Source organism: Parasteatoda tepidariorum, chromosome 7 (assembly GCF_043381705.1).
Source record: "Parasteatoda tepidariorum isolate YZ-2023 chromosome 7, CAS_Ptep_4.0, whole genome shotgun sequence".
NCBI lineage: Eukaryota > Metazoa > Arthropoda > Arachnida > Araneae > Theridiidae > Parasteatoda > Parasteatoda tepidariorum.
The window spans coordinates 55097931-55117387 of NC_092210.1; the positions used below are offsets into that span (position 1 = coordinate 55097931).

The window sequence follows — 19457 nt, forward strand, 5'->3', positions numbered from 1 at the left end:
GTTCTAAAACAAAAACATTCTGGTCTTTTTGTTAAAAACAAAATATGTGGCCAGTATCAGAAAATCACTTCGAACAGTGCACTGAATATTCTCGTTGAATTGCTTTATGAATGCCTTAAAGAAATAACTTAGTTTTATAAGCAGATATAAATATATAGTGATTGCTAGCATTATGATGATACAATCGACCAAATCTTCCTAACTGAAGATTATACAAATCATTTTCTATATATTTTAACTACAGTTTAATTGTTTTTGTTTGCAGACATCTCATCTGTTATGGAAGGGTACACAAGATTCTGCAACAATTCAGTGTCATACAATTATCATCAAGTAATAACAAAAACTCCTACAAAAGAGCCTTTTCTTCAATGTGCCTTTTGCAGTTACACGACCAAGAGGAGAACAAGCTTAAAAAATCATAGACTTGTACATTCCAAAGAAAGGCCATTTAAATGTACCAAATGCCCCAATGGTTTTACTACAAGACAGAATCTTAAAAGACATTATATTGCATTGCATAGGTGACTGAATATACTTTTGCACTTTGTAATTGTTTCTTAAAAAATAAATTTTAAAAAAAATATTTCATTCTCTATTGTTGATATATAAATATTACTTCATATTTCCTAATTATATATATTATATTTTTTTTTGTACACTCAGTTTTTTTATCAACTAGTTTGGATAATATTACTTTTCATAAGATGCTATATATAAAATCTAAACATAATTATTTTTTAAATTTTTCTATGTACGAATAAATTAAAAACCATTTTTCTTTCATTTGATATTTTTTTTTGTTCACAAAAGAAATTGAGTTCAAAAATGTAAGCAGAATAAAAAGAGAACTAAATAGCCCGAGGAAATATTTTATTTAGTTATTTTTAAAGCTTTTTGTTAACTGATTTATGATCAGAGCTTTATGATGCAAAAAATTAATGTACAAATAACATAGCATTTTTAAAGACTTTATTGACAAACTTATACCAATTTTTATAATGAATGAAGAAAAAGTTAGATACACACAGTACTTTTGTATTGGATCTTTTAATGAAATGAGATTACAATATGAAAATACAAATCAATAACTGTGAATAATTATGTAAAATGCAATTTATGAGTTTAGATGGGTTTAATCTTAAAGTGTAAGCCAATCAGAGAAAACACTAAACACTTTAAGTCTTGCACTAAGTAATAAAAGCAACGCAGTCCATCTTGATCCCTAAAATTTTAAAAAAAAAGGATATTTTGTTACAAAAAGCATCAGTAAACAGGAGTGGTGTGCAGAGGTGGTGGAACAGTCCCAACAATCAATTCCAGTCACCATTTGACAACCTAAGTCACTAAAACTTATAATCTATTACTATCATTCTTATCGTGAAATATTTTTCTGTTAAATAAGTAGCAGCAAAATATTTTATGAATAATATGATCTTAAGAATATTTTGCTGAAAATAATACATTTTTCACCATAGAATAATTTCTGTTTATATTTATACATTAAAAATGAACTTAAAATATTGATTTAAATTTTTATAAATTAATACTTTCTTTTTTTAAAAATATAATTGGGGCTTTTTTGTTCCCCCTTTTCTAAGGACATTTAACCAGGAAATTTGTTTGTGCATCCCAACACCCCTGCATGTCGCTGTAAACAAACATAAACATGTCCAAATAAAATAGCATAGATAGTAAGAAACTGTGCATGCTTATATAAAGAACAGACTTTTTATTTAAAATTCTTTTAATACGATTAAAAGATAACATTTAAAGAGAAGATATTAAAAAATATGTACTATTGACAAATAAATTTTATTGATAAAGTAACACCAAGGAGGGGGGAAAAAAAAAAAAGGTTGTCTAAACAAACAAAGTTCGAACACGCAAACAGTAACAAAATTCTGCTCAATGATATGGAAAAAAAAGTAGAATAATCTGAATTACAATCAACAATTTAGGGAAAACTCAATGATTTTTTTTTTTTTGTAATTCTTTTGAAATAAAATTTATTAATTTTTTAGTTGTCTTATTTAAAAATTCATGTATATATATCAATATTTAAAATTAAGTTCAAAAACCCAATAAAATGAGGAGTATTTCATGCATTTTTATTGGACAAACAAATCGCACATGCTCTTTAATAAACAAAACAGCTACAATCATGTTTCACTGTCATTGGTAAGAAACCAATAAAAGGGAGAATCATTTCATAGTATTTTTATGTAAATTTATACTTGCAGTTATTTTTAAATTATTTTTTTTTGAAAAGCAATCACGAGAGAAACATTTTAAGTTCCAAGCAGCCATACTTTCAGTTCTCTTTTAACAAATTTTTTAAAAATATTTTTTCTTAAATAATGTTTTATACTTTCTATACTCAAAAGAGTCAACTAAAATTTATGTTACATAAAAAAGAAGAAAAAATCAAGCAAAAATATAACATTCAACATAAGAAGAAATACCTGTCAGCCAAACAACAAACGACACTAAATTATTTGGAAAAATAATATAACAAAGAACCCCGATCAAAGATTAAAAAATTTCAGAATTCGTACTTTTCTTTAGAATAATTATTTAAACTTCACTTAACTTAATCCCAAAATAAGTCCATTTTCCTGATCTTTCGGTATTTGAAAATTCTCAAAATTTACTAGATAAACAAAAGTCATTGATAATAACCATAAAATAATAGTAAAAATTTCCCTTAAGGATGGGTGCATATTTAAAAAAGAAAGATTTAATTAGTTTGTGCCTATTTTCACTCACTCACCCTAATTAAAAATATTTCATTTTTTAAAAAAAAGTAAAAATGAAATTATTTATATCTGACTAAACATGGTTATCCACAAGGGAAAAATGAAGACTGATATAAGTTTAGGTGCAACAAAACTGAGTTTTGTTCACAATTTGCACTTTTTGCTCAATAAATACTATTCATTTTGGAGCAATTTGAGCAGCTGTTCCAACCCTTTAATTCATTAAAGAGAAGTTTAAAAATTCACCAAACTATTACTGATGTCAAATATTTGGAATTTGGTACTAGTTTATAAAAAAAAATAATAAATAAAAAAAAAAAAGAAACTACATACTAAAATACAAAAGAAATGGAGAAATAGTACTAATTTGTTTAAAAGAAAAGTAAAAAATTTCCATACCATTTTTAACACCAATTATGTTCAACAATTTTGTTGGGTAATAAAAAATGTGTATTAAAAAGCATAACTGATGGAGAAATATTATTAATTTATTTAGGAGCTTTGCACCTTTGAGTAAAATAAATAAAGCAATGGTACAAGTTCATTTATGAGAAACAAAAAACTATTAAGCAATTTTCGATGCAAACGATGCTTAATTAATTTTGGCAATTTTATGAGTAAATTTTGTGTCTATTTAAATTACGCCAATACCATGCTCTGCATTTTTATTATAGACGCTGTGAAAATAAGTTCATTATGGCTTCTTGAAGGAGGAGAAAATTGCTTGATTGTGGTAAATTTAAAATATCAAGAGTTGGTTCAGAGCAAGAAGTTGTTTCTGCATCCCGAGCAAAAGGCAAGTTTTGCTTAATCAAATAACGCTGATTCCCCAGGAAGGACATAATTTTGGAAAGAAAAAAAATTTATTGGAATAATATTATAGCTTTGTTAATTGTGTCAGCATTTGTCTTTCAGTTTTGTGTGTGATTTCGTAGTGTTCAGTGCTGATTAAATTTGTTTCAGCCAGTATAAAATATAAAAGTATAATTTTTTTTCTTAATACTCTTTCCTTTGACGAAAAAATAAAGACTTTTAAGAGTACTTAACTTTTGGGATGTAAAATTTAGCACTTTTAAAACTCATATGAACCACATGGTCTGTTCCTAATTTTTAACATTTTGCCTTTGAATCATATTAAAGTAACACTAATACAGTTCACTAGATAATAGTCCTAAAAATTTAAATATGCTGCGGTGACAGTTTAATTGTTACAAAGCTGCATCGATAATTTGTTTTAAAACGAGTTATGGATAGAAAAGAGAGAGAGAAAAAGGAACTAAGCTACAGCATTTATATATATTTGATGAGGTAAGCCTGCAATTTTGATAGTTAAAAGAAATTAAGTTTCAGTCAACTTTTTGATACCGAACTAAATATAGCTGAATTTTTTAATTCAAAAAATTTTAATTTTTGAAATTTTTTAGAAATACTGTTTTAAATACAACAAAAAAAGTTGAGTACCATTAGTTGTTTCAGTTGAATAAAATCTTCTAAAGCTTCTTTTGAAACACACAAAACAATTATATGAATTCAATTGCTTGCATTTGGTGATTTTTTTTTTGTTGGGGGGGCTGAGTCTACTACTACATTTAGTTTTCTTTAAATCAAACACCTTGCTAGCCAACAACAATGTGGACAATGCTTTTAAGCATCTTATAAACAAAAATAAAATGTATTATGAAAAAAAAAGCAGAATTTTACCTGCTTTGATTTACATCCACTAAAGATCCAATTTTGGAAGTTGTAAAAGAAACATGTTCATCCCCCATTACTATTTCCAACTCCTAAAAATAAAATAAATGGAAAAATATATAGTAATAAATATAGTAGCAATCTTATTTAGTAACAGTTAGAAACAAACACTTCAAATAACAAAAAGGCATCATAAGTTATACAGTAGATGCTTCTCATGGTTGATTCTGAAGTCCTCACTTAATTGCACATACTGAACAGGACTTTTTCAGAGGGGAAGAATATTGTAATAGAAGATATAATGAATTATAAAATAAAAAAAACCTAAATAAACATATGTCATAAAAATATTTGTGTGTAGAAATTCAGCATTAAGCTGAATGAGAACTTTGTTGCTTTTAATGTCGTTTGCTATGATAATGTTGCTTATTACTGAGCAGTGAATGGAAACTGTAATTTTATTGTAAACTGTGCATAAATCATTGTTTTCATTTGTTTAACTTGAATTTTTACTCACTGAAGATTAATGCTGTTTTACGCACTAGTGCTTTTACACTGCATTATCACATCTTTATTGTTATACATCACACATTTTGCAAACAAATTACAATCAATTACTGTTTACAATAGCTGCTTGAAAGAGCAATGACCAACAGGGATACAAGATTCAAAGCGGCACATGGATTGTAGTACATTAGTAAGCAACAGTGTTCTCTATCGTTTTAAACCAGTATTTCTGTATGAAATATGCTTATTTAGGCCCCCTCTACCTGCCTTTACATTTTTGAACCGCCCTGTATATTTGCTTCCAAGGTTAAATATTAATCTTTCGTTACTGAAAATTTACAATGCAGAGTCAGAATTGGCATGAAATTTAGCTTGTCTTATAATACTCTTAAAATCATTAAAGTATAAATTCAATCATTTTAAGAAAAATGTTTGATAAATTTGTTTTATAATTTTTATTATATATTGATGAATGAATAGAAATATTTTGGCAACTTTTGACCAAAACAAACTTAAGGTATAAATTTTTTAAATCTTAATTTCTGATGTATACGCTATTGATAATCGTCTTATTCTCCTTAATTTTGGAAATCCTAGAATCAAAAATAATAAAAATTTGAACTTAAAAGTAAATATGAGCATTATGTTAAATGAGCAAAAAAAGTTGTTTTAATTAAATTTTATTAAATAAATGACAAAACAATAACTATCAATTTAATTTCTGTGTCCTAATATCCTGCAATAAAATACTAAGCTTACGGCTTTTTGTACACCCAAGTCTTTTTCTTATTTTAGAGTGAATGTATGAAAAGTATTTGTGATATTATGAAACCAATTCATGAAGAAGAAAAAAAACATTAAAAGGTAAAACTTTTTGAATATATTATTTTTATTAATTTTCTTACCATTATATTTATACATACAGTAAATACCGGCACAAAAACACAATTTTAAAAAAAATCTGAAAAAATTTATGATTTTATGTTATACTTCCCTTTAGGAATCAATGAAGCATGGAAGAAAAATTAATTTATTTTGGTTTTAATATAAATTTTATTTCAACTTTAATCATTATTTTTTTAATTTGTGAAATATTACTTAAATGTATTGATAAACTATACTCAAAATAATGCATAGTAATGAGCTTAGTTAATTTTCATCAATTTCGCGATGAATTCAGCATTTACCCATTTTTTATGACCAAAGCAGGTCTCGAAAAAACTCAGAAATTTTACCCGGGACGGTACCGAGGACGGTTTGTCCAACAATGTACCCGTCCTCCTTTGAAACTAACCCATCGCAGCTTCTAAATAAATAAAAATATAATTTTCTTTTATTTATTACAAACATTTATGTAAATTGCACAATGAATTAGTACCTAGTTACTAGGATTATAAATATTAGGATTACATTATACAGTAATAAAAGAAATACTAGGTTACTAATAGTAACCTAGTAATTCTTTTATGAAATTATTTCTTTATTTTATGAAATAATTTAAATGACAAAGGTAAAGTTATCTGGAATGTCAGTTTATCCGAGGGTGCTACATTTTTTTAATTAATCAGATATGACGTTTGCCAGTTCCACAATCAAGCCAATGATCTACAGAGGTTTCTGCACAGAAATCTGAAAGGGGTTTTCCATTTAGGCAGATGTTCATAATTGCGTTTAAGTCCAGTACGTAATCTGTTGTTTTTTTAAAAATTCATTGCTCAAAAGCCTTTTTAACTTCTGCAGTACTCCCAGACAGAGAAAACATCAATTCTAATAACAAAAATTGAAAATGTATCATGAACATTAAAGGGAAAATGGCCATCAGTGCGGACGTCGGATTCGAGAAATTCGTTGTCCGTGGGGAATTTTTGACCGCCGAGACCGACTTGATTTTCGAGCCCTGGACCATAGCATTTTCAGCAGTTTTTGTTACATATTTACATTTAGTTTTAAAAACCTAAATAATGTAATACAACTTCATAGCATACCACAAATTTCAAATCACAATTTGAGTACTGACTTATTTTGACCCACTCCATTGGAAAAAATTTCACCATAAACCAATCAGGGTTGACACGCTTTTGACAATTGACGGTTTCATTTGGTTTTAACTGTCATGTCAAAAACTTGGTGTGTTGATAAAGTTTTTGACAACAGTCAAAAACTCAAAATTTTGGTGTGAGGATAAGTATCAGCCATTATAAATAAGAAGTATTCAGGGTTCATGCTCTACTATAAAAATAAAATTTAAGTACTTTTCAAGGACTTTTTAAGACTTATTATAAAATTCTCAAGGACNTTTTGAAAATTACTGTCAAAAACCCAAATTATGGCATAAAATATATTATATAATTATGAATGAAATTATGAAAAATTGCAATTTATCCAATCCCTTAATCTGTTAAATTATTGAAAATAAAAATGCAAAAACAATCAACTAAATAATTAAAAAAAAAAAAAAAACACCTAACAATTATTTTATTCATTATACGCAAAATCAATTTTCATTTACTTCCATTAAAATCAAGAGCGTAATTCTTTTGGCAGTAGCAATCTTTTTACGCAACAAAAGATTTTAAAAAATATATGCGATTTTTTTCTTGCTGTAGTAAAATGCCACCATAATCGCATAACTACAACTTTCATTTCCGAGATATAAATTTTTTTTTTAATTAGAATATAAAAAAAAAATGGATAAAAATCATAATAAAGGAAAGTCTGGAAAAAGGAGGATTTTGATTCCTGTAATAGGGAAATAAATTTATTAAGTAACAGATAATATAATACAACAAATATATATAGCTTAGTTAACAAATACTAAATCTCCAACTTTTTTCTTTTAAAATGACATATTTTTTGCTAAATATTTACTATGATTTTTTTTATTTTTAATGTGGTATTGCCCTTAGGCTTTTTCAATCACTTACTTGACGACCCACCCTATCTGGCTGAGGCCATAAGTTATCATCTTCCTTCATAATTTCAGAATCTTCAATAATTCTTTTCAACTCTTCCATTACACACTTATGAACATAAGCCTAATAAAAAAACAGAAATTTGTACCTAATAATAAGTATAAGAGGACAGTAACAGAAAGAACATACACATATTTTTAGTCTAGTTATAAATGTTAATGATGTACTAGATCTACGCTAGTGGGCAATTAGTAAGAGTCAAGCATAGTGATGATACTAAGATAATAATGGCATGTGTAGGCACACAGTCTAGGTCAGAAAAACATATGGACCTAGTTTCTGCACTATGCACCAAATATTGGTTAGTGAAGAAATCATATGAACATGGTTTGAGTTTAAAATATGTTTTAAAAAAATGTAAACATGCTCTAGTTTTAATGTTCTTAAAATTCCTGTAAAACTTAAGGGTAACACTACTTTGCTAATTAGTTATTCCTACTGTATCAGACAGATGTAATATTTTGAAGTCATAATAGTTCACCCAGAAAAAATGTAGCTTATTAATATATAAATAACAAAGAAAGTGATTAATCATAAAATTTAAGAAATTTAGAGGTATAGGCTTGTTTGGGAAGTAATTTCGCTCTTTTCCAACAGTGGACTTAATTATATTTTTTACAGCCTATTTCAGACTGAAGCCATATCATTATTTTGAAAGCTGATGTAGCAAGGCAAGGTTTGCTTGTGAAGAAGTTCTAATTGAATCAATGCAAAAGTTTTTGGTTGGTACCCTTTCAAATATGGAAAGTGAAAAACAGAATTTTCAGCATGTTACTTTTTTACTGTCCAAAAGATACGAATCTACTTTTCGATTAACCCAATATTTTAATTAATATATACATACTTACACAACTCCAAAACAAAAATTTAAGAACTGCTGTAGTTTTAATTTAACATATCTCTATTACAATTTTATAAAAACTTTATTTTCACATATTGAAGTTTAAAATAATAGGTACTTAATCACATAAAATTATATGTAAGTTGATTTATAATTTAACTTGTGAAATTTTATAAAATTAATATAAAATTATAAAGACTTACCTCTTTTCGAATCATGGTGTCATTCTTGTAGTTTGAATTATTTGCATAACGTAATTTGCCTAAAATAAACATATATTTAAAATGAATTAAATAGGTATAAATTGTGATGAAGTAAACGTTGCCCAAAAATTATGAACACAGAAAAAATTAATTCTGCAACTTTGCTTTTGAAATGAATAGAATAATAACACAAACTATGCCCAAAGTCAATAATTTGATTTCTTAAAAAAAATCATTAATTTACCAACTGTATCTTAGGATTCACTTTTTGTTTGAAAGGCATTCAAATAGCCAGTGCAGAAATAGAGCATTTTCAAAAGATAATTTAATCAAGCATTATACAGCATACCTGCCAACTCTTCCGGAAGATTTTATTTTCTTATTTAAAGTGGGAGCAATACTCAGGTTATTCCAATTAACTTTTTAAATTATAATGAAAATTATAAATGAGTTTGACAACCACTACATATAAATGATTACAATAAATATATCAAAGCATAATAATCCTTGCGCAAGCGAATTTCAACGGGATCAAAATATAAATATGTTTATGAGTCAGATTGTTTTTCGTTTATTGTTTTACAACCACTCTGAAAATCCATTCTCCGAAAGAGTGAAAGTTGGCAGGTATGATACAGACATGAATTGTTAAAATGAGGAAAAACACATAATTGTGAAATAAAAAATTAAAAAAACAGACTTTTAATAATAAAGAAGAATATTTTAGCTTAAGATAAAACTAATGATACTCATGTTCAACAGCAGTTTCATCTGGTTAAAATTATCAAATTAAAGTCTTTTTTTTTAATAAAAATGCTCACTGTTATATTATGATATTATTGATTAGTTGCGGCCTCAGATCACAATCCGGAAATATCCTTATGAATTTAGAAAAGCAGCAGGAATTAGAAAACAAGAGCAACCGGTTGGTTCTTTTGAAAAGTTCACAGTTCTTCATATAATATGTCTGTATGATGTCTTAAAAAATTTAACTCGGAATGAAGACTAAAGGAGTTGAAAAATAAACAAACATAAGAAAAAAATACATAACATTTGAGAGACGTAAATGTGTAAAGGATATACATATATATATATATATAATATAAACATATAACATGCGATNACATTTTTTTTAATGAATTCTTCCACCATGTGTATTTCAATTCCAGCGGAGCCTTATCAAATTTTTTAAATTTCTTTGAAGCATTTTGTAAAGTTTTCGCTTCTCTCTTCCAGAAGATCGTCCTTTTTTCTTTTTCAAATTCATGAATGGCTATTTGTTATTCTTCATATGAAGATAATCAAAATGCTACAAAAATTGTAGCTGCCTTGACTATAATAAACAGAGCTAAATTATTTTTGAAAAAAAAATCGGAGAGTCACGTGGACAGATACGCTCTATGATTGGTTGAAAATTTGATCGGTACGATAGCAAAATGAATTTTGCTGCGCCGATAATCGGTGCAATAGACACTCTGAAATAAAATAGACAATATATTTGAAGTTTAAGTTGAAGTTATTATGGAAAGAAGAATTTCAGCAGGATTTATAAGTTTGCTTGTAACCTTTTGTCCAGTTTTGAAGAAATTTCTAAAATTAAAAAGAAAATTAGTTGTAACCGTGTGATTTGTTGTTGATGTGCAAATGCAAAACTTTTTTATAATTTGATTAGTACTTCTTGTTTCTATGAAAAACTGTAAATATCATGTAATTTAATTAGAAGGGTATCTTCGTGATAAAAAAATACATTTAATATTTTAAATGATACATTATTAACATGTATTTTCCAGTTGGATGGCCAAAATATTTAGAAACTCGTAGCCCAAACTCTTTGCCACTGTCCGTATTTTGTAATAGAGACCGTTCTCTATTTTGTATTTTAGGTGACGATTACATAAGTATATGGTTTATAAGGGTAAGGACTCAATATATCATTAAACTAAAGCATTTTACGTGCAATAGTTTATTTCAAACCTTAAAATTTGATGTATGTTAAGAAGCTTTTTTATACTATTATTATTGATACCTCATGTTTTTCATTGATTATAGGATGTTTTGTTTATTATATACTTTTCTTTTAGCTGATTAAGACATTTTTAAAAGTTCTAATAAATAAATAAACCTATTTGAATTGTTCTAGCTATAACGATATTAAGCAAGTTTGTTTTGTGTTGAATTTTTAAAAAACAATCTTAATGCTTGTGACGTATTTCTATTCTTACTACTGTAATTTTGTGGGTGATATTTCTGTACCATGATCTGTCGCGTCAACTGCAATCGCCTAGGTTCCAAATAGGTTTTGAATGTGCAATTATAAAATAATAAAAAAATGTAGATGTTTGCCCGGGGCTGGCTATGAGTTTTATCTTTCGAGTTGGTACCTTTCTGTGATGATTTTTCAGTTTCTAGATCATAATATGGAAATCTTCCCCCTTTTTTAATACCTCTTTTGATGACTTTTTAGAAGCTAGCGAGATAATGATGAGACAATCAGAGGATAACCTAAAGGTCTTTCCAAGCTAAATTTAATCAAGATTATTGAACTGAACTTGAAAACTAAAATTAGTAAATCTCGTTAAAACTTTTGTTATAATAACAGAGATGCCAACTGCTCCGGACACGCCAAAATAATAAAAAAAACAACGGTAAATAACTACAAAGTTAATTTNTTAAAAGGTATAGCATGACATAAGTACTTCAAAGTAGTAAATTATATAAGCCTACAAATTATTTAGAAATAGTGGTGGATAAAAGTCTACTAAATTGAATTTACTAAACCAAGAATCACAATTGATAAACTACCACTTTAAAATATGTATTTGCTGTCCGGAGCAAGTTGGCATTTCTGTAATAATCGTCAAAGCATATATTTTTGGAGCCTTTTTTATAAGTAGTGGTCAAAAGTAGTGTGTTCCACTAATGAAATCGTAGTTGCTAGTTTTTTCGTAATTTATGGTGTAGTGTGGTACCTTCTTTAAAAGGTAGGCCAATCAGTGCTATGCAAAGAAACGATATTTTGTAGCAATTCCTGGCAACTGCTTTTAATGTTAGTTTATTAAAGAAACAAAATTCTAATGCAAAGAATTTTTTTAAATTCGATGGGTTCAAATCTTCGGTCTGTCATTTGACCCAATTAAAAATGCTTCTATGGCTGCAACTGAGCGTTAACAAGAATTAAGTATTCAGAATCACATGTAACTTAATATTTAAATTAGCCATTATGAATTTTAATAATTTATCACTTAGGTCACACTTTCACATGCGAATGTATTCTCGTAACACATTGATGCTATTTCAAAGGAGGGGAACATATTTTTAATGTACTTAACTTCGTAAAGAAAATAAGAAGCATTAAACACTTAACAAAATTGTTAGTATTGGATTATTTCCTAGTATTTATTACTTTAAATATTATAAACAAAAAACCAATATTAGTAACAAATCCCCATGGCAGAATCGCAGCGACACGGTGACATTGTCACAGAACGTTACAGAGTTCTTGCAGAAAGACTTATTTTGAAAAGCAAAAATATTACTTTTCTTTTCTATAGAAATTTTTGCAAAATATTTGAATCACGCATTTAGATAATCACTTTTTGATGCGGCCAATTTATGCCGAGAGTATCGTAATTCAATGTAATGTTTTGATTGTATTTTCAGCAGTTATTGATTTTCTCGTGGATTTTAAATATCACGAAATATTTAAAACAATATAGAAAATTCTAATCGTGCCTTCGAGTATTTACTTATTAAGGCAATAATTGTATCGAATTTTCGGCAGTTATTACTATTAATTTCTCCCTAATTTTAAAATCCGATATTTTTTTTCCACATATTATTTATTACAACAGCCTAATCTCGAAATGAAACACGCGTTTGAGGAATCTGATTCTCGTGATTTTGTCTTCGATCTTTTTTTCAGTAATTACTACTAAGGTTTTATGTTTTTTAATCATTTTTTTAGTGTGAAGATTATTTACAAAATGCGAAGAAGAAAATAATTTGTGTGTCCCCCCCAAACAAAATGCAAGAATATCACCCCTAATATTAGAATAAAAAATTATTACATGTTCAATTAAAATAATATATAACTATAGTTTTTTTTGCAAAGACAGTGCTTTTGTTATTTTAAATTTGTAACTTATATGTTTGTTGTTATTGATAGTATCTTGCAGAAAGGTATTAGTGCTAGAGAGTTTTTTCGTAGATAGTTCTAAAAAATTCTGCCACGGGGGTAACAAATTGGTTCATGTAAATATGAATAAGTATTTCTTGATTCCTCATGTTTTATAAAAGCCAATTTTTTATATTTAAAACCATTTTGCACATAGGTGTAAATTAAGTTCTGTAGCAAAGTTTATTTCCTCCGAGTGGTGAAGTAGTTACTACGTTATATATATGTATATATATATATATTTATATATATATAGATGTACGTGAGAACTCAAATCTGTAAGAAGCTTTTATTCATGAACCATGGAATTATTTTGACAAAATCTACTACCGTACCAATCTCNATTAATAATAAATGATAAAGAGCAGTTTCCGTAAAAAGGTTATTTCACTTTAACTAATTATTGTTAGAATAATAAATTTCCTTTAATCTCTTTAATTAATCTTTAGGCTGTCCTTAATAAAGTTCCTTACTTTTTCTGTTACTCTTTTAAAGAGTTTCAAATTATTAGGATTCGAGTTATTATTAGGATTTCCTTTTAATATTACAAAATAATATCAGGCAGGTTTTTTTTTAATTATTCTTTTAAAGCTATAACTATTCTTTTTTATTCTAAACTATTCTTTTAAAGCTATTTTTGCTTTTAAAGTGTTCATTGTAGGATATTACAAGCCATATGTTAAAAATATTGCATGAAAATCTTACCTTAAAGAAATAATATTTTATTCAGAAATTTTCTTTTAAATGTCACATCATTTAATTATCATTACCAAACTATTGAATTGCTTCTATATCTCTCTTTAACAACAAGTTGTTGAAATATTTGTCACTCGTTTATTTAAATTTCTTTACCTACTTATTTTTTACAGCCATGCGTGGAGGTGACTTGCTTTAGAAGAAGTAAATCATCACTTGAAGAATTTGGAAAAAATCAGTTAGCAGAATGGAAACCGGATTCTCTTATGATTGTTGTAACTGTATGTGATATAATATTTGCGATAATGTTTTACTATTATGACTCTTTTTATTTAACATATAAATGACAAATGCTTTAAAATTTGATGTTTGAACTATTTGCTCTCAATCAAGATTGGGCACAGTTTTTATACATCTCCAGACAAATATAGTAGAGGGTTCCCTTACTTAACACAATAATGTAAGTTTTGGTGCTGTTGCATGTCTCTGAAGCCTGGTCCTTAAAAAGACCATCTCCTTCCTTTTAAGCATTAGGAAGCATTAGTAAAATCATCACACTTTGTTATAATAAAACTCTCTGCTTTAGAGAAAAGCACTTCAATTGTGAAACCTAGTATTGTCAATTTTTGTGTTATCTATGATGTGTTTGCTTCAGGGTTAAACTAATGTTGTTTGAACCAAATCTTTTTTATAAAAAAAAGAAAACCAAGATAGTTTTTTTTTTAAAGAAAAAATCTTTTTAAATACTTAACTTTATATTATTTATATAAATACTTCAGTTTAAATATAACTATATGGAATAATAGTAAATTTTTTTGTAGAAATTTTAAATAGCTAATCTGAATCTTTTTTTTCTTTCAAACCTGGTTTGCTTAATGAAAAAAATAGTAAATGTTTTTATTGCATGATTTTAGGATTTATTTTAACATAAAATATGCACATAAAATTTGTCTTATGCTTTGGTCTGAAGATGAAAATTTCTAAAGACATTTTTATCCATTAATTTTGTTATAACTTATCATTTATTCGTATATTTGTTTAACAACATTTTTAAAATTGTTCTATATTTTTTTTTGAATGCTTATGAATCTTAATCAGTCTAATACAAAAAATTATGTTTTAACTTGTATATGTTTACACACAACAAACTAGTGTCTTATTATTTAAAGAGAAGTCCTGTTTTAAGGAGAGTCATTGATGAATTTTAAATGAAAGATAAAAATCAGGACTACAAAGCAAGTGAAAAAAATATATTTATTTCTTCCAAGTCATTCATTTCTTCTAAAAATGCTCTCAGCAGCTTATAAAGCTTGGATACTTATTTCTAGTTTTATCCTGGAGTTTCCTTCTGATTTAGTGTATTAATTTAATAACGTACTTTACTAACTTTAAGTAAACATAACTTAAGTAACGTAACTTTAAGTAAATTTAAGTTAATTCAAACTAAATTTAAGTTAAATTAGTTTAACTTAAATTAATTAGTTTATTAGTTTAAATTTAAGTTAATTCAAACTTAAAGTAAATTTTTTCGCAATGCAAATTTTAAGTTAGCATTTTAAAAAATATGTCATTATAATGTAATAAATCAGATAGAATATTAAAAAGATAACAAAATTAAGTATTTTCATCGAAATTGTTAATTCTTTTATCCACATTTAACTATACTATTCACTTAATTCAAAGAAATTGACAATAAAAAAAAAATTAACTGATGATTATTATTGCATTGAAATAATTTTTATGAACAGTTGGTAATAGTTGATTCATGAATAGTTCATAAATATCTAAATACCTCTCAGCCTCATTTTTTAAAGATTACCAGTATTAACTGTCCTAAGTGTTTTTCAAACGGCGGCTTGTCCTGCCTTTGTAAAACATTTTTTAAAAAAGTAATTCACTGTTTAAATAATAATTGCACAATGGTAAAATTATTTGTGCTTATACAAATATTTATTTTGTTTGGATTGTTCTCAACTAGTTAAATTTTTAAATTAAGTTTTTCTTTTTTAAATATTAAAGTTTTTTTTTTTAAAAAAAAAAATAAGCACACTTTTTCTTAAAATTCACATTTAAATTTTAATTTTCTGTTTAAATTATAGATCTCATTTATAGATTTTAAATTAAAGCTTTCATGTCTATATCAATAAATAATTTTAGTTCACTTCTTATGAAAAAAATTTATGTGCAGCTATTATTAATTTATATATATTATATTATTAATTTATATATTGTAGATTTGATAAAGTTTTTTTTCCGTCTCATTTTGATAAATCTTTGTAATAATTTAGTACCCTTTGCAAACTCAAAATGCCCTTTTCTATGAGGAAGAACCCTGCTTTTTTTATTCCTAGAGAGAACTCTACCAGTTTTACATCGGTAACATTTTTATTTTATGAAATAAATTCTTAAACATTTTAAATGTTATCAGTAAGTTTATTTCATAAAGTTTTACAAAAATCATAGTAAACTGGTGAATTATAATGTGAAATTTCAATAATTTTTATAATACAGCTCAAATTTCTTTGCAACACACTTGTGTGTCACCTTATGTTGGTTATAAAAAACATCTCTGTTGTTTTTTTAGTAGTTAATGTTTAATATTACTAACTGCTTATTCTTTTTCAGACTAGCCTCAACTATCTGATGTTTTATCGAGTTGATATTGATGATTCTTTGAAATTTCTGTATGAGCAGTTGGATAGCAAGTAATATATTTCTTTTATTACACTTTAATGCTTTTGTACAATATTTTGTTATCAATCATTAATATTTGTTTAGTTAGATATTTGCAAAACAATAATTAAAATTAGTGAAAATTTGTTGAAAAAGTACAGCATAATTTCATTTTTACTCATTGGCGACTTGGGCAAATTTGCACTATGTAATTCATAAAAAATTTCTTGCCAAGTTCAGTTTTATTGAATAATATTCAAGGAAAACAGTTCTTAACACAGAAAAGCAAACTGGTTGTAAATCAAACTGAGTTAGTTTAGAGTCTACAGGTAAAAAGTTTCTTTAATATTGTACCTCACATAGAAAAACATTTTAATTGAGTAATATGAGGATTTCCAATTTTTGTAACAAAATGATTTGAAATAATTAAATTAATGATTTTTAAATCAATTTGGAAATGTCACTTGTTCCCTTATAAATTTATTTTGATTTATAAATTAAGACTTCTGATATGATTTCTTTAAAAACTAAAATTAATCTACCAAATCTTATATAGGAAAATAAATTACAGTAAAGATCATAAAAATTTAAAAATTACAGTATATGTCAAAATTCGGCATGGTTAAAGGATGTCAGTATTCTGAATTTTTATTCTAAAATGCAAGAATATTAAAATTTAAAGAAATAAAATAATGAGGAAAAAAATAGTAAAGAAGTAAAATAATAAGGAAATGAAGTTCTTATTTTGTAGAGATTTCTCTCTTAATAGTAACAATTTTACGTATTATTTTAGTTTAATCCCTTATCAAACGGAAATTTTGTATGGTTGTATATGTTTGGTTATCAATTAGTTAATTTTAAATAGTGTTGAATAAATCCATTTAATTTCATTCTTTGTTTATAATGTATTTTTTAAAATAAACTTCAACGTTTTTATTTTGGTAAAAACTGTAGTATTGTTATATAGTGCATTTAAGTAAACATTTTGCATGTTATTTTTTATAGGGTCTCTGGATTACGTAGAGAAAGCGATGAGCTGTTTTTGAAAGAAAAAGTGCCACCTCTTTCACTAGAACTTGTGAACAATTTATGCCTTGACTCATTAATATGCAGGTTAATATTTTTTGGAAATATCATTTTATGATTTCATGCATTTGTCGACAGTGAAACCTTTTCGAGATAATCCCCATTAGTTACTTAGAATAGTCTCAGTAAGGCATTTTAATTGTACTATTGGCAGAAATTTTCAGTTTCTTCCTGCACTTTTTTCTTTTAACACAAAACAAGTAATTTTTTTTGGTCTCCAAGGCCTAATTGAAAGCCTTGCCATTTTGCAATTGAAAGATGATTCTCTATATACTAGTTTAAAAACTAAATAACTTGTATAAGAAAAAATGCTAATTGTTTTTCTAACTGAAAACAGTTTTTTTTTAAAGGAGATAAAACATTATAGCTTTAAAATTCCAGTATGTAGAAATGCTAATTCCAATGTCTAAAATTTAAATACTTCTTTTTTTAATTTCAGAAATGTTCTGTGGCCAAAACACTTGCAGTTCAAGAATTTATTTAAAAATTAAGGATGCAAAAATTCATTTAGACTTAAAGGAATAGAATTATTTTTCTAAAGAGAAAATTGAATTTTTTTTCTTCATTAACCTATAAACTGATACTANCTATTAATTTTCAAATTGTTATAATCTATACTATAAACCAAATGGTGTTTTACTGTGGCCTTTCTATGAAGGTTGTGCTCCCCTAATCTATATATTTTTTTCACATTATGTAATTTAATTAATGAAAACAAATTTCATGAGATAGCTTTCCAACACAAAAATATTTCATATTGATTGAATTTAAAGTAGAAAAATTATCTAGCTGTATAATTTAAAAAAATTTTTTTTTTTAACCAATTAAAGAAAATTTGTCTTGTATTCTTTTAGTCTTGTGTGTATTCGAGATGAGCTTATGGTTACCACTCTAGATGGTCATTTTTGGCGGGTAAGATGGGATGCCAAATTAGATGAGGATTACACTCTAATTTTATGCAATATCTCATTTCGCTTAGATCAGCTGCAATCTAGAGGTAAGTTTTTCTGTGTAACAAGAATTTAAATTCAAAAGATTCTTTCAATGTGTGAAGCATATCTATTCATTAATTTGTGCTCAATACACACTGAATTTTAGTCCGTTGACTTATATAAGCTAAACCAATAAGTGGTTGTCCAAAGAAAAATTAGAGAAGTAAAGAAACATAAGTGAAGTCCTGTGCTCTTTTAAAGAGTAAAAGGTTGAAAGAAGAACCTTTAGTTGAAATTTATTAAAAGAAAATAATGTACAACCACCCAAAAAGAAGAAAAAAATTTAAAATAGGATCATGAAGATCCTTAAAAAATGATATGAATTTTTAAAATTTGCGTGTTGTAATAATATTAAACTGATAATATTTAAGTTAAAAAAAATTATATGGAAATGGTCAAACAACAATAAAAATCTAAACAAAAGCACGTTCAGAAATCAATGTGGATTTATGACGTAATTGTTATGAACCGAATGATTAAAAGTGATACCGCAAATTCGAAATTCACGTGCCATAATAGTCACGTGTCATTGTATTAAAAACATCAACATTAAAAAAGCTATGTGGAACAATGATAACTGCAGAATATGGTGTGAATGTACGATAGAGTTGTTGAAAACTGTGCTCGTCAAAAAGGGATAACTCAAATTTGAAATTTGCTTACATTAAAAGTTTTAGAATTTTTTTTTTCAGTCATTACCATGTGTTTCAACAAACACATGGTAATGGCTAAAAAAACATTATATAACCTACTGAAAAAATTATCAACAAACAACTTGGATTTTTATGATGTAGTCGTGGTGAATCAAGCATATCAAAAAGAAATAACTCAAATTAAAAAATTTTTATATTGTAGTAACCTC

General features: G+C 26.5%; 2 protein-coding genes across 2 annotated transcripts in view; one reads left to right on the top strand and one right to left on the bottom strand.

Moving 5' to 3' along the window:
* Positions 1-955: 955 nt before the first annotated feature.
* On the bottom strand, positions 956-9129 carry LOC107443110 (mago, exon junction complex subunit). The gene is made up of 4 exons (XM_043043844.2): positions 8975-9129; positions 7883-7993; positions 4461-4543; positions 956-1225 (listed from the first exon to the last, which is right to left on the bottom strand). Exons 1-4 carry the CDS (start codon positions 9044-9046, stop codon positions 1126-1128), a joined length of 366 nt encoding a protein of 121 aa, XP_042899778.1. The 5' UTR covers positions 9047-9129; the 3' UTR covers positions 956-1125.
* A 1455-nt stretch (positions 9130-10584) lies between these two features.
* LOC107443107 (Guanine nucleotide exchange factor subunit Rich) overlaps positions 10585-19457 on the top strand; it is a 55579-nt gene continuing 46706 nt past the window's right edge. The window contains exons 1-5 of the mRNA XM_071183461.1: positions 10585-10889; positions 14018-14125; positions 16470-16549; positions 17523-17630; positions 18458-18600. Coding sequence (XP_071039562.1) covers positions 10752-10889; positions 14018-14125; positions 16470-16549; positions 17523-17630; positions 18458-18600 — 577 coding nt within the window. The 5' untranslated portion in view covers positions 10585-10751. The remainder of the gene's footprint in view (positions 10890-14017; positions 14126-16469; positions 16550-17522; positions 17631-18457; positions 18601-19457) is intronic.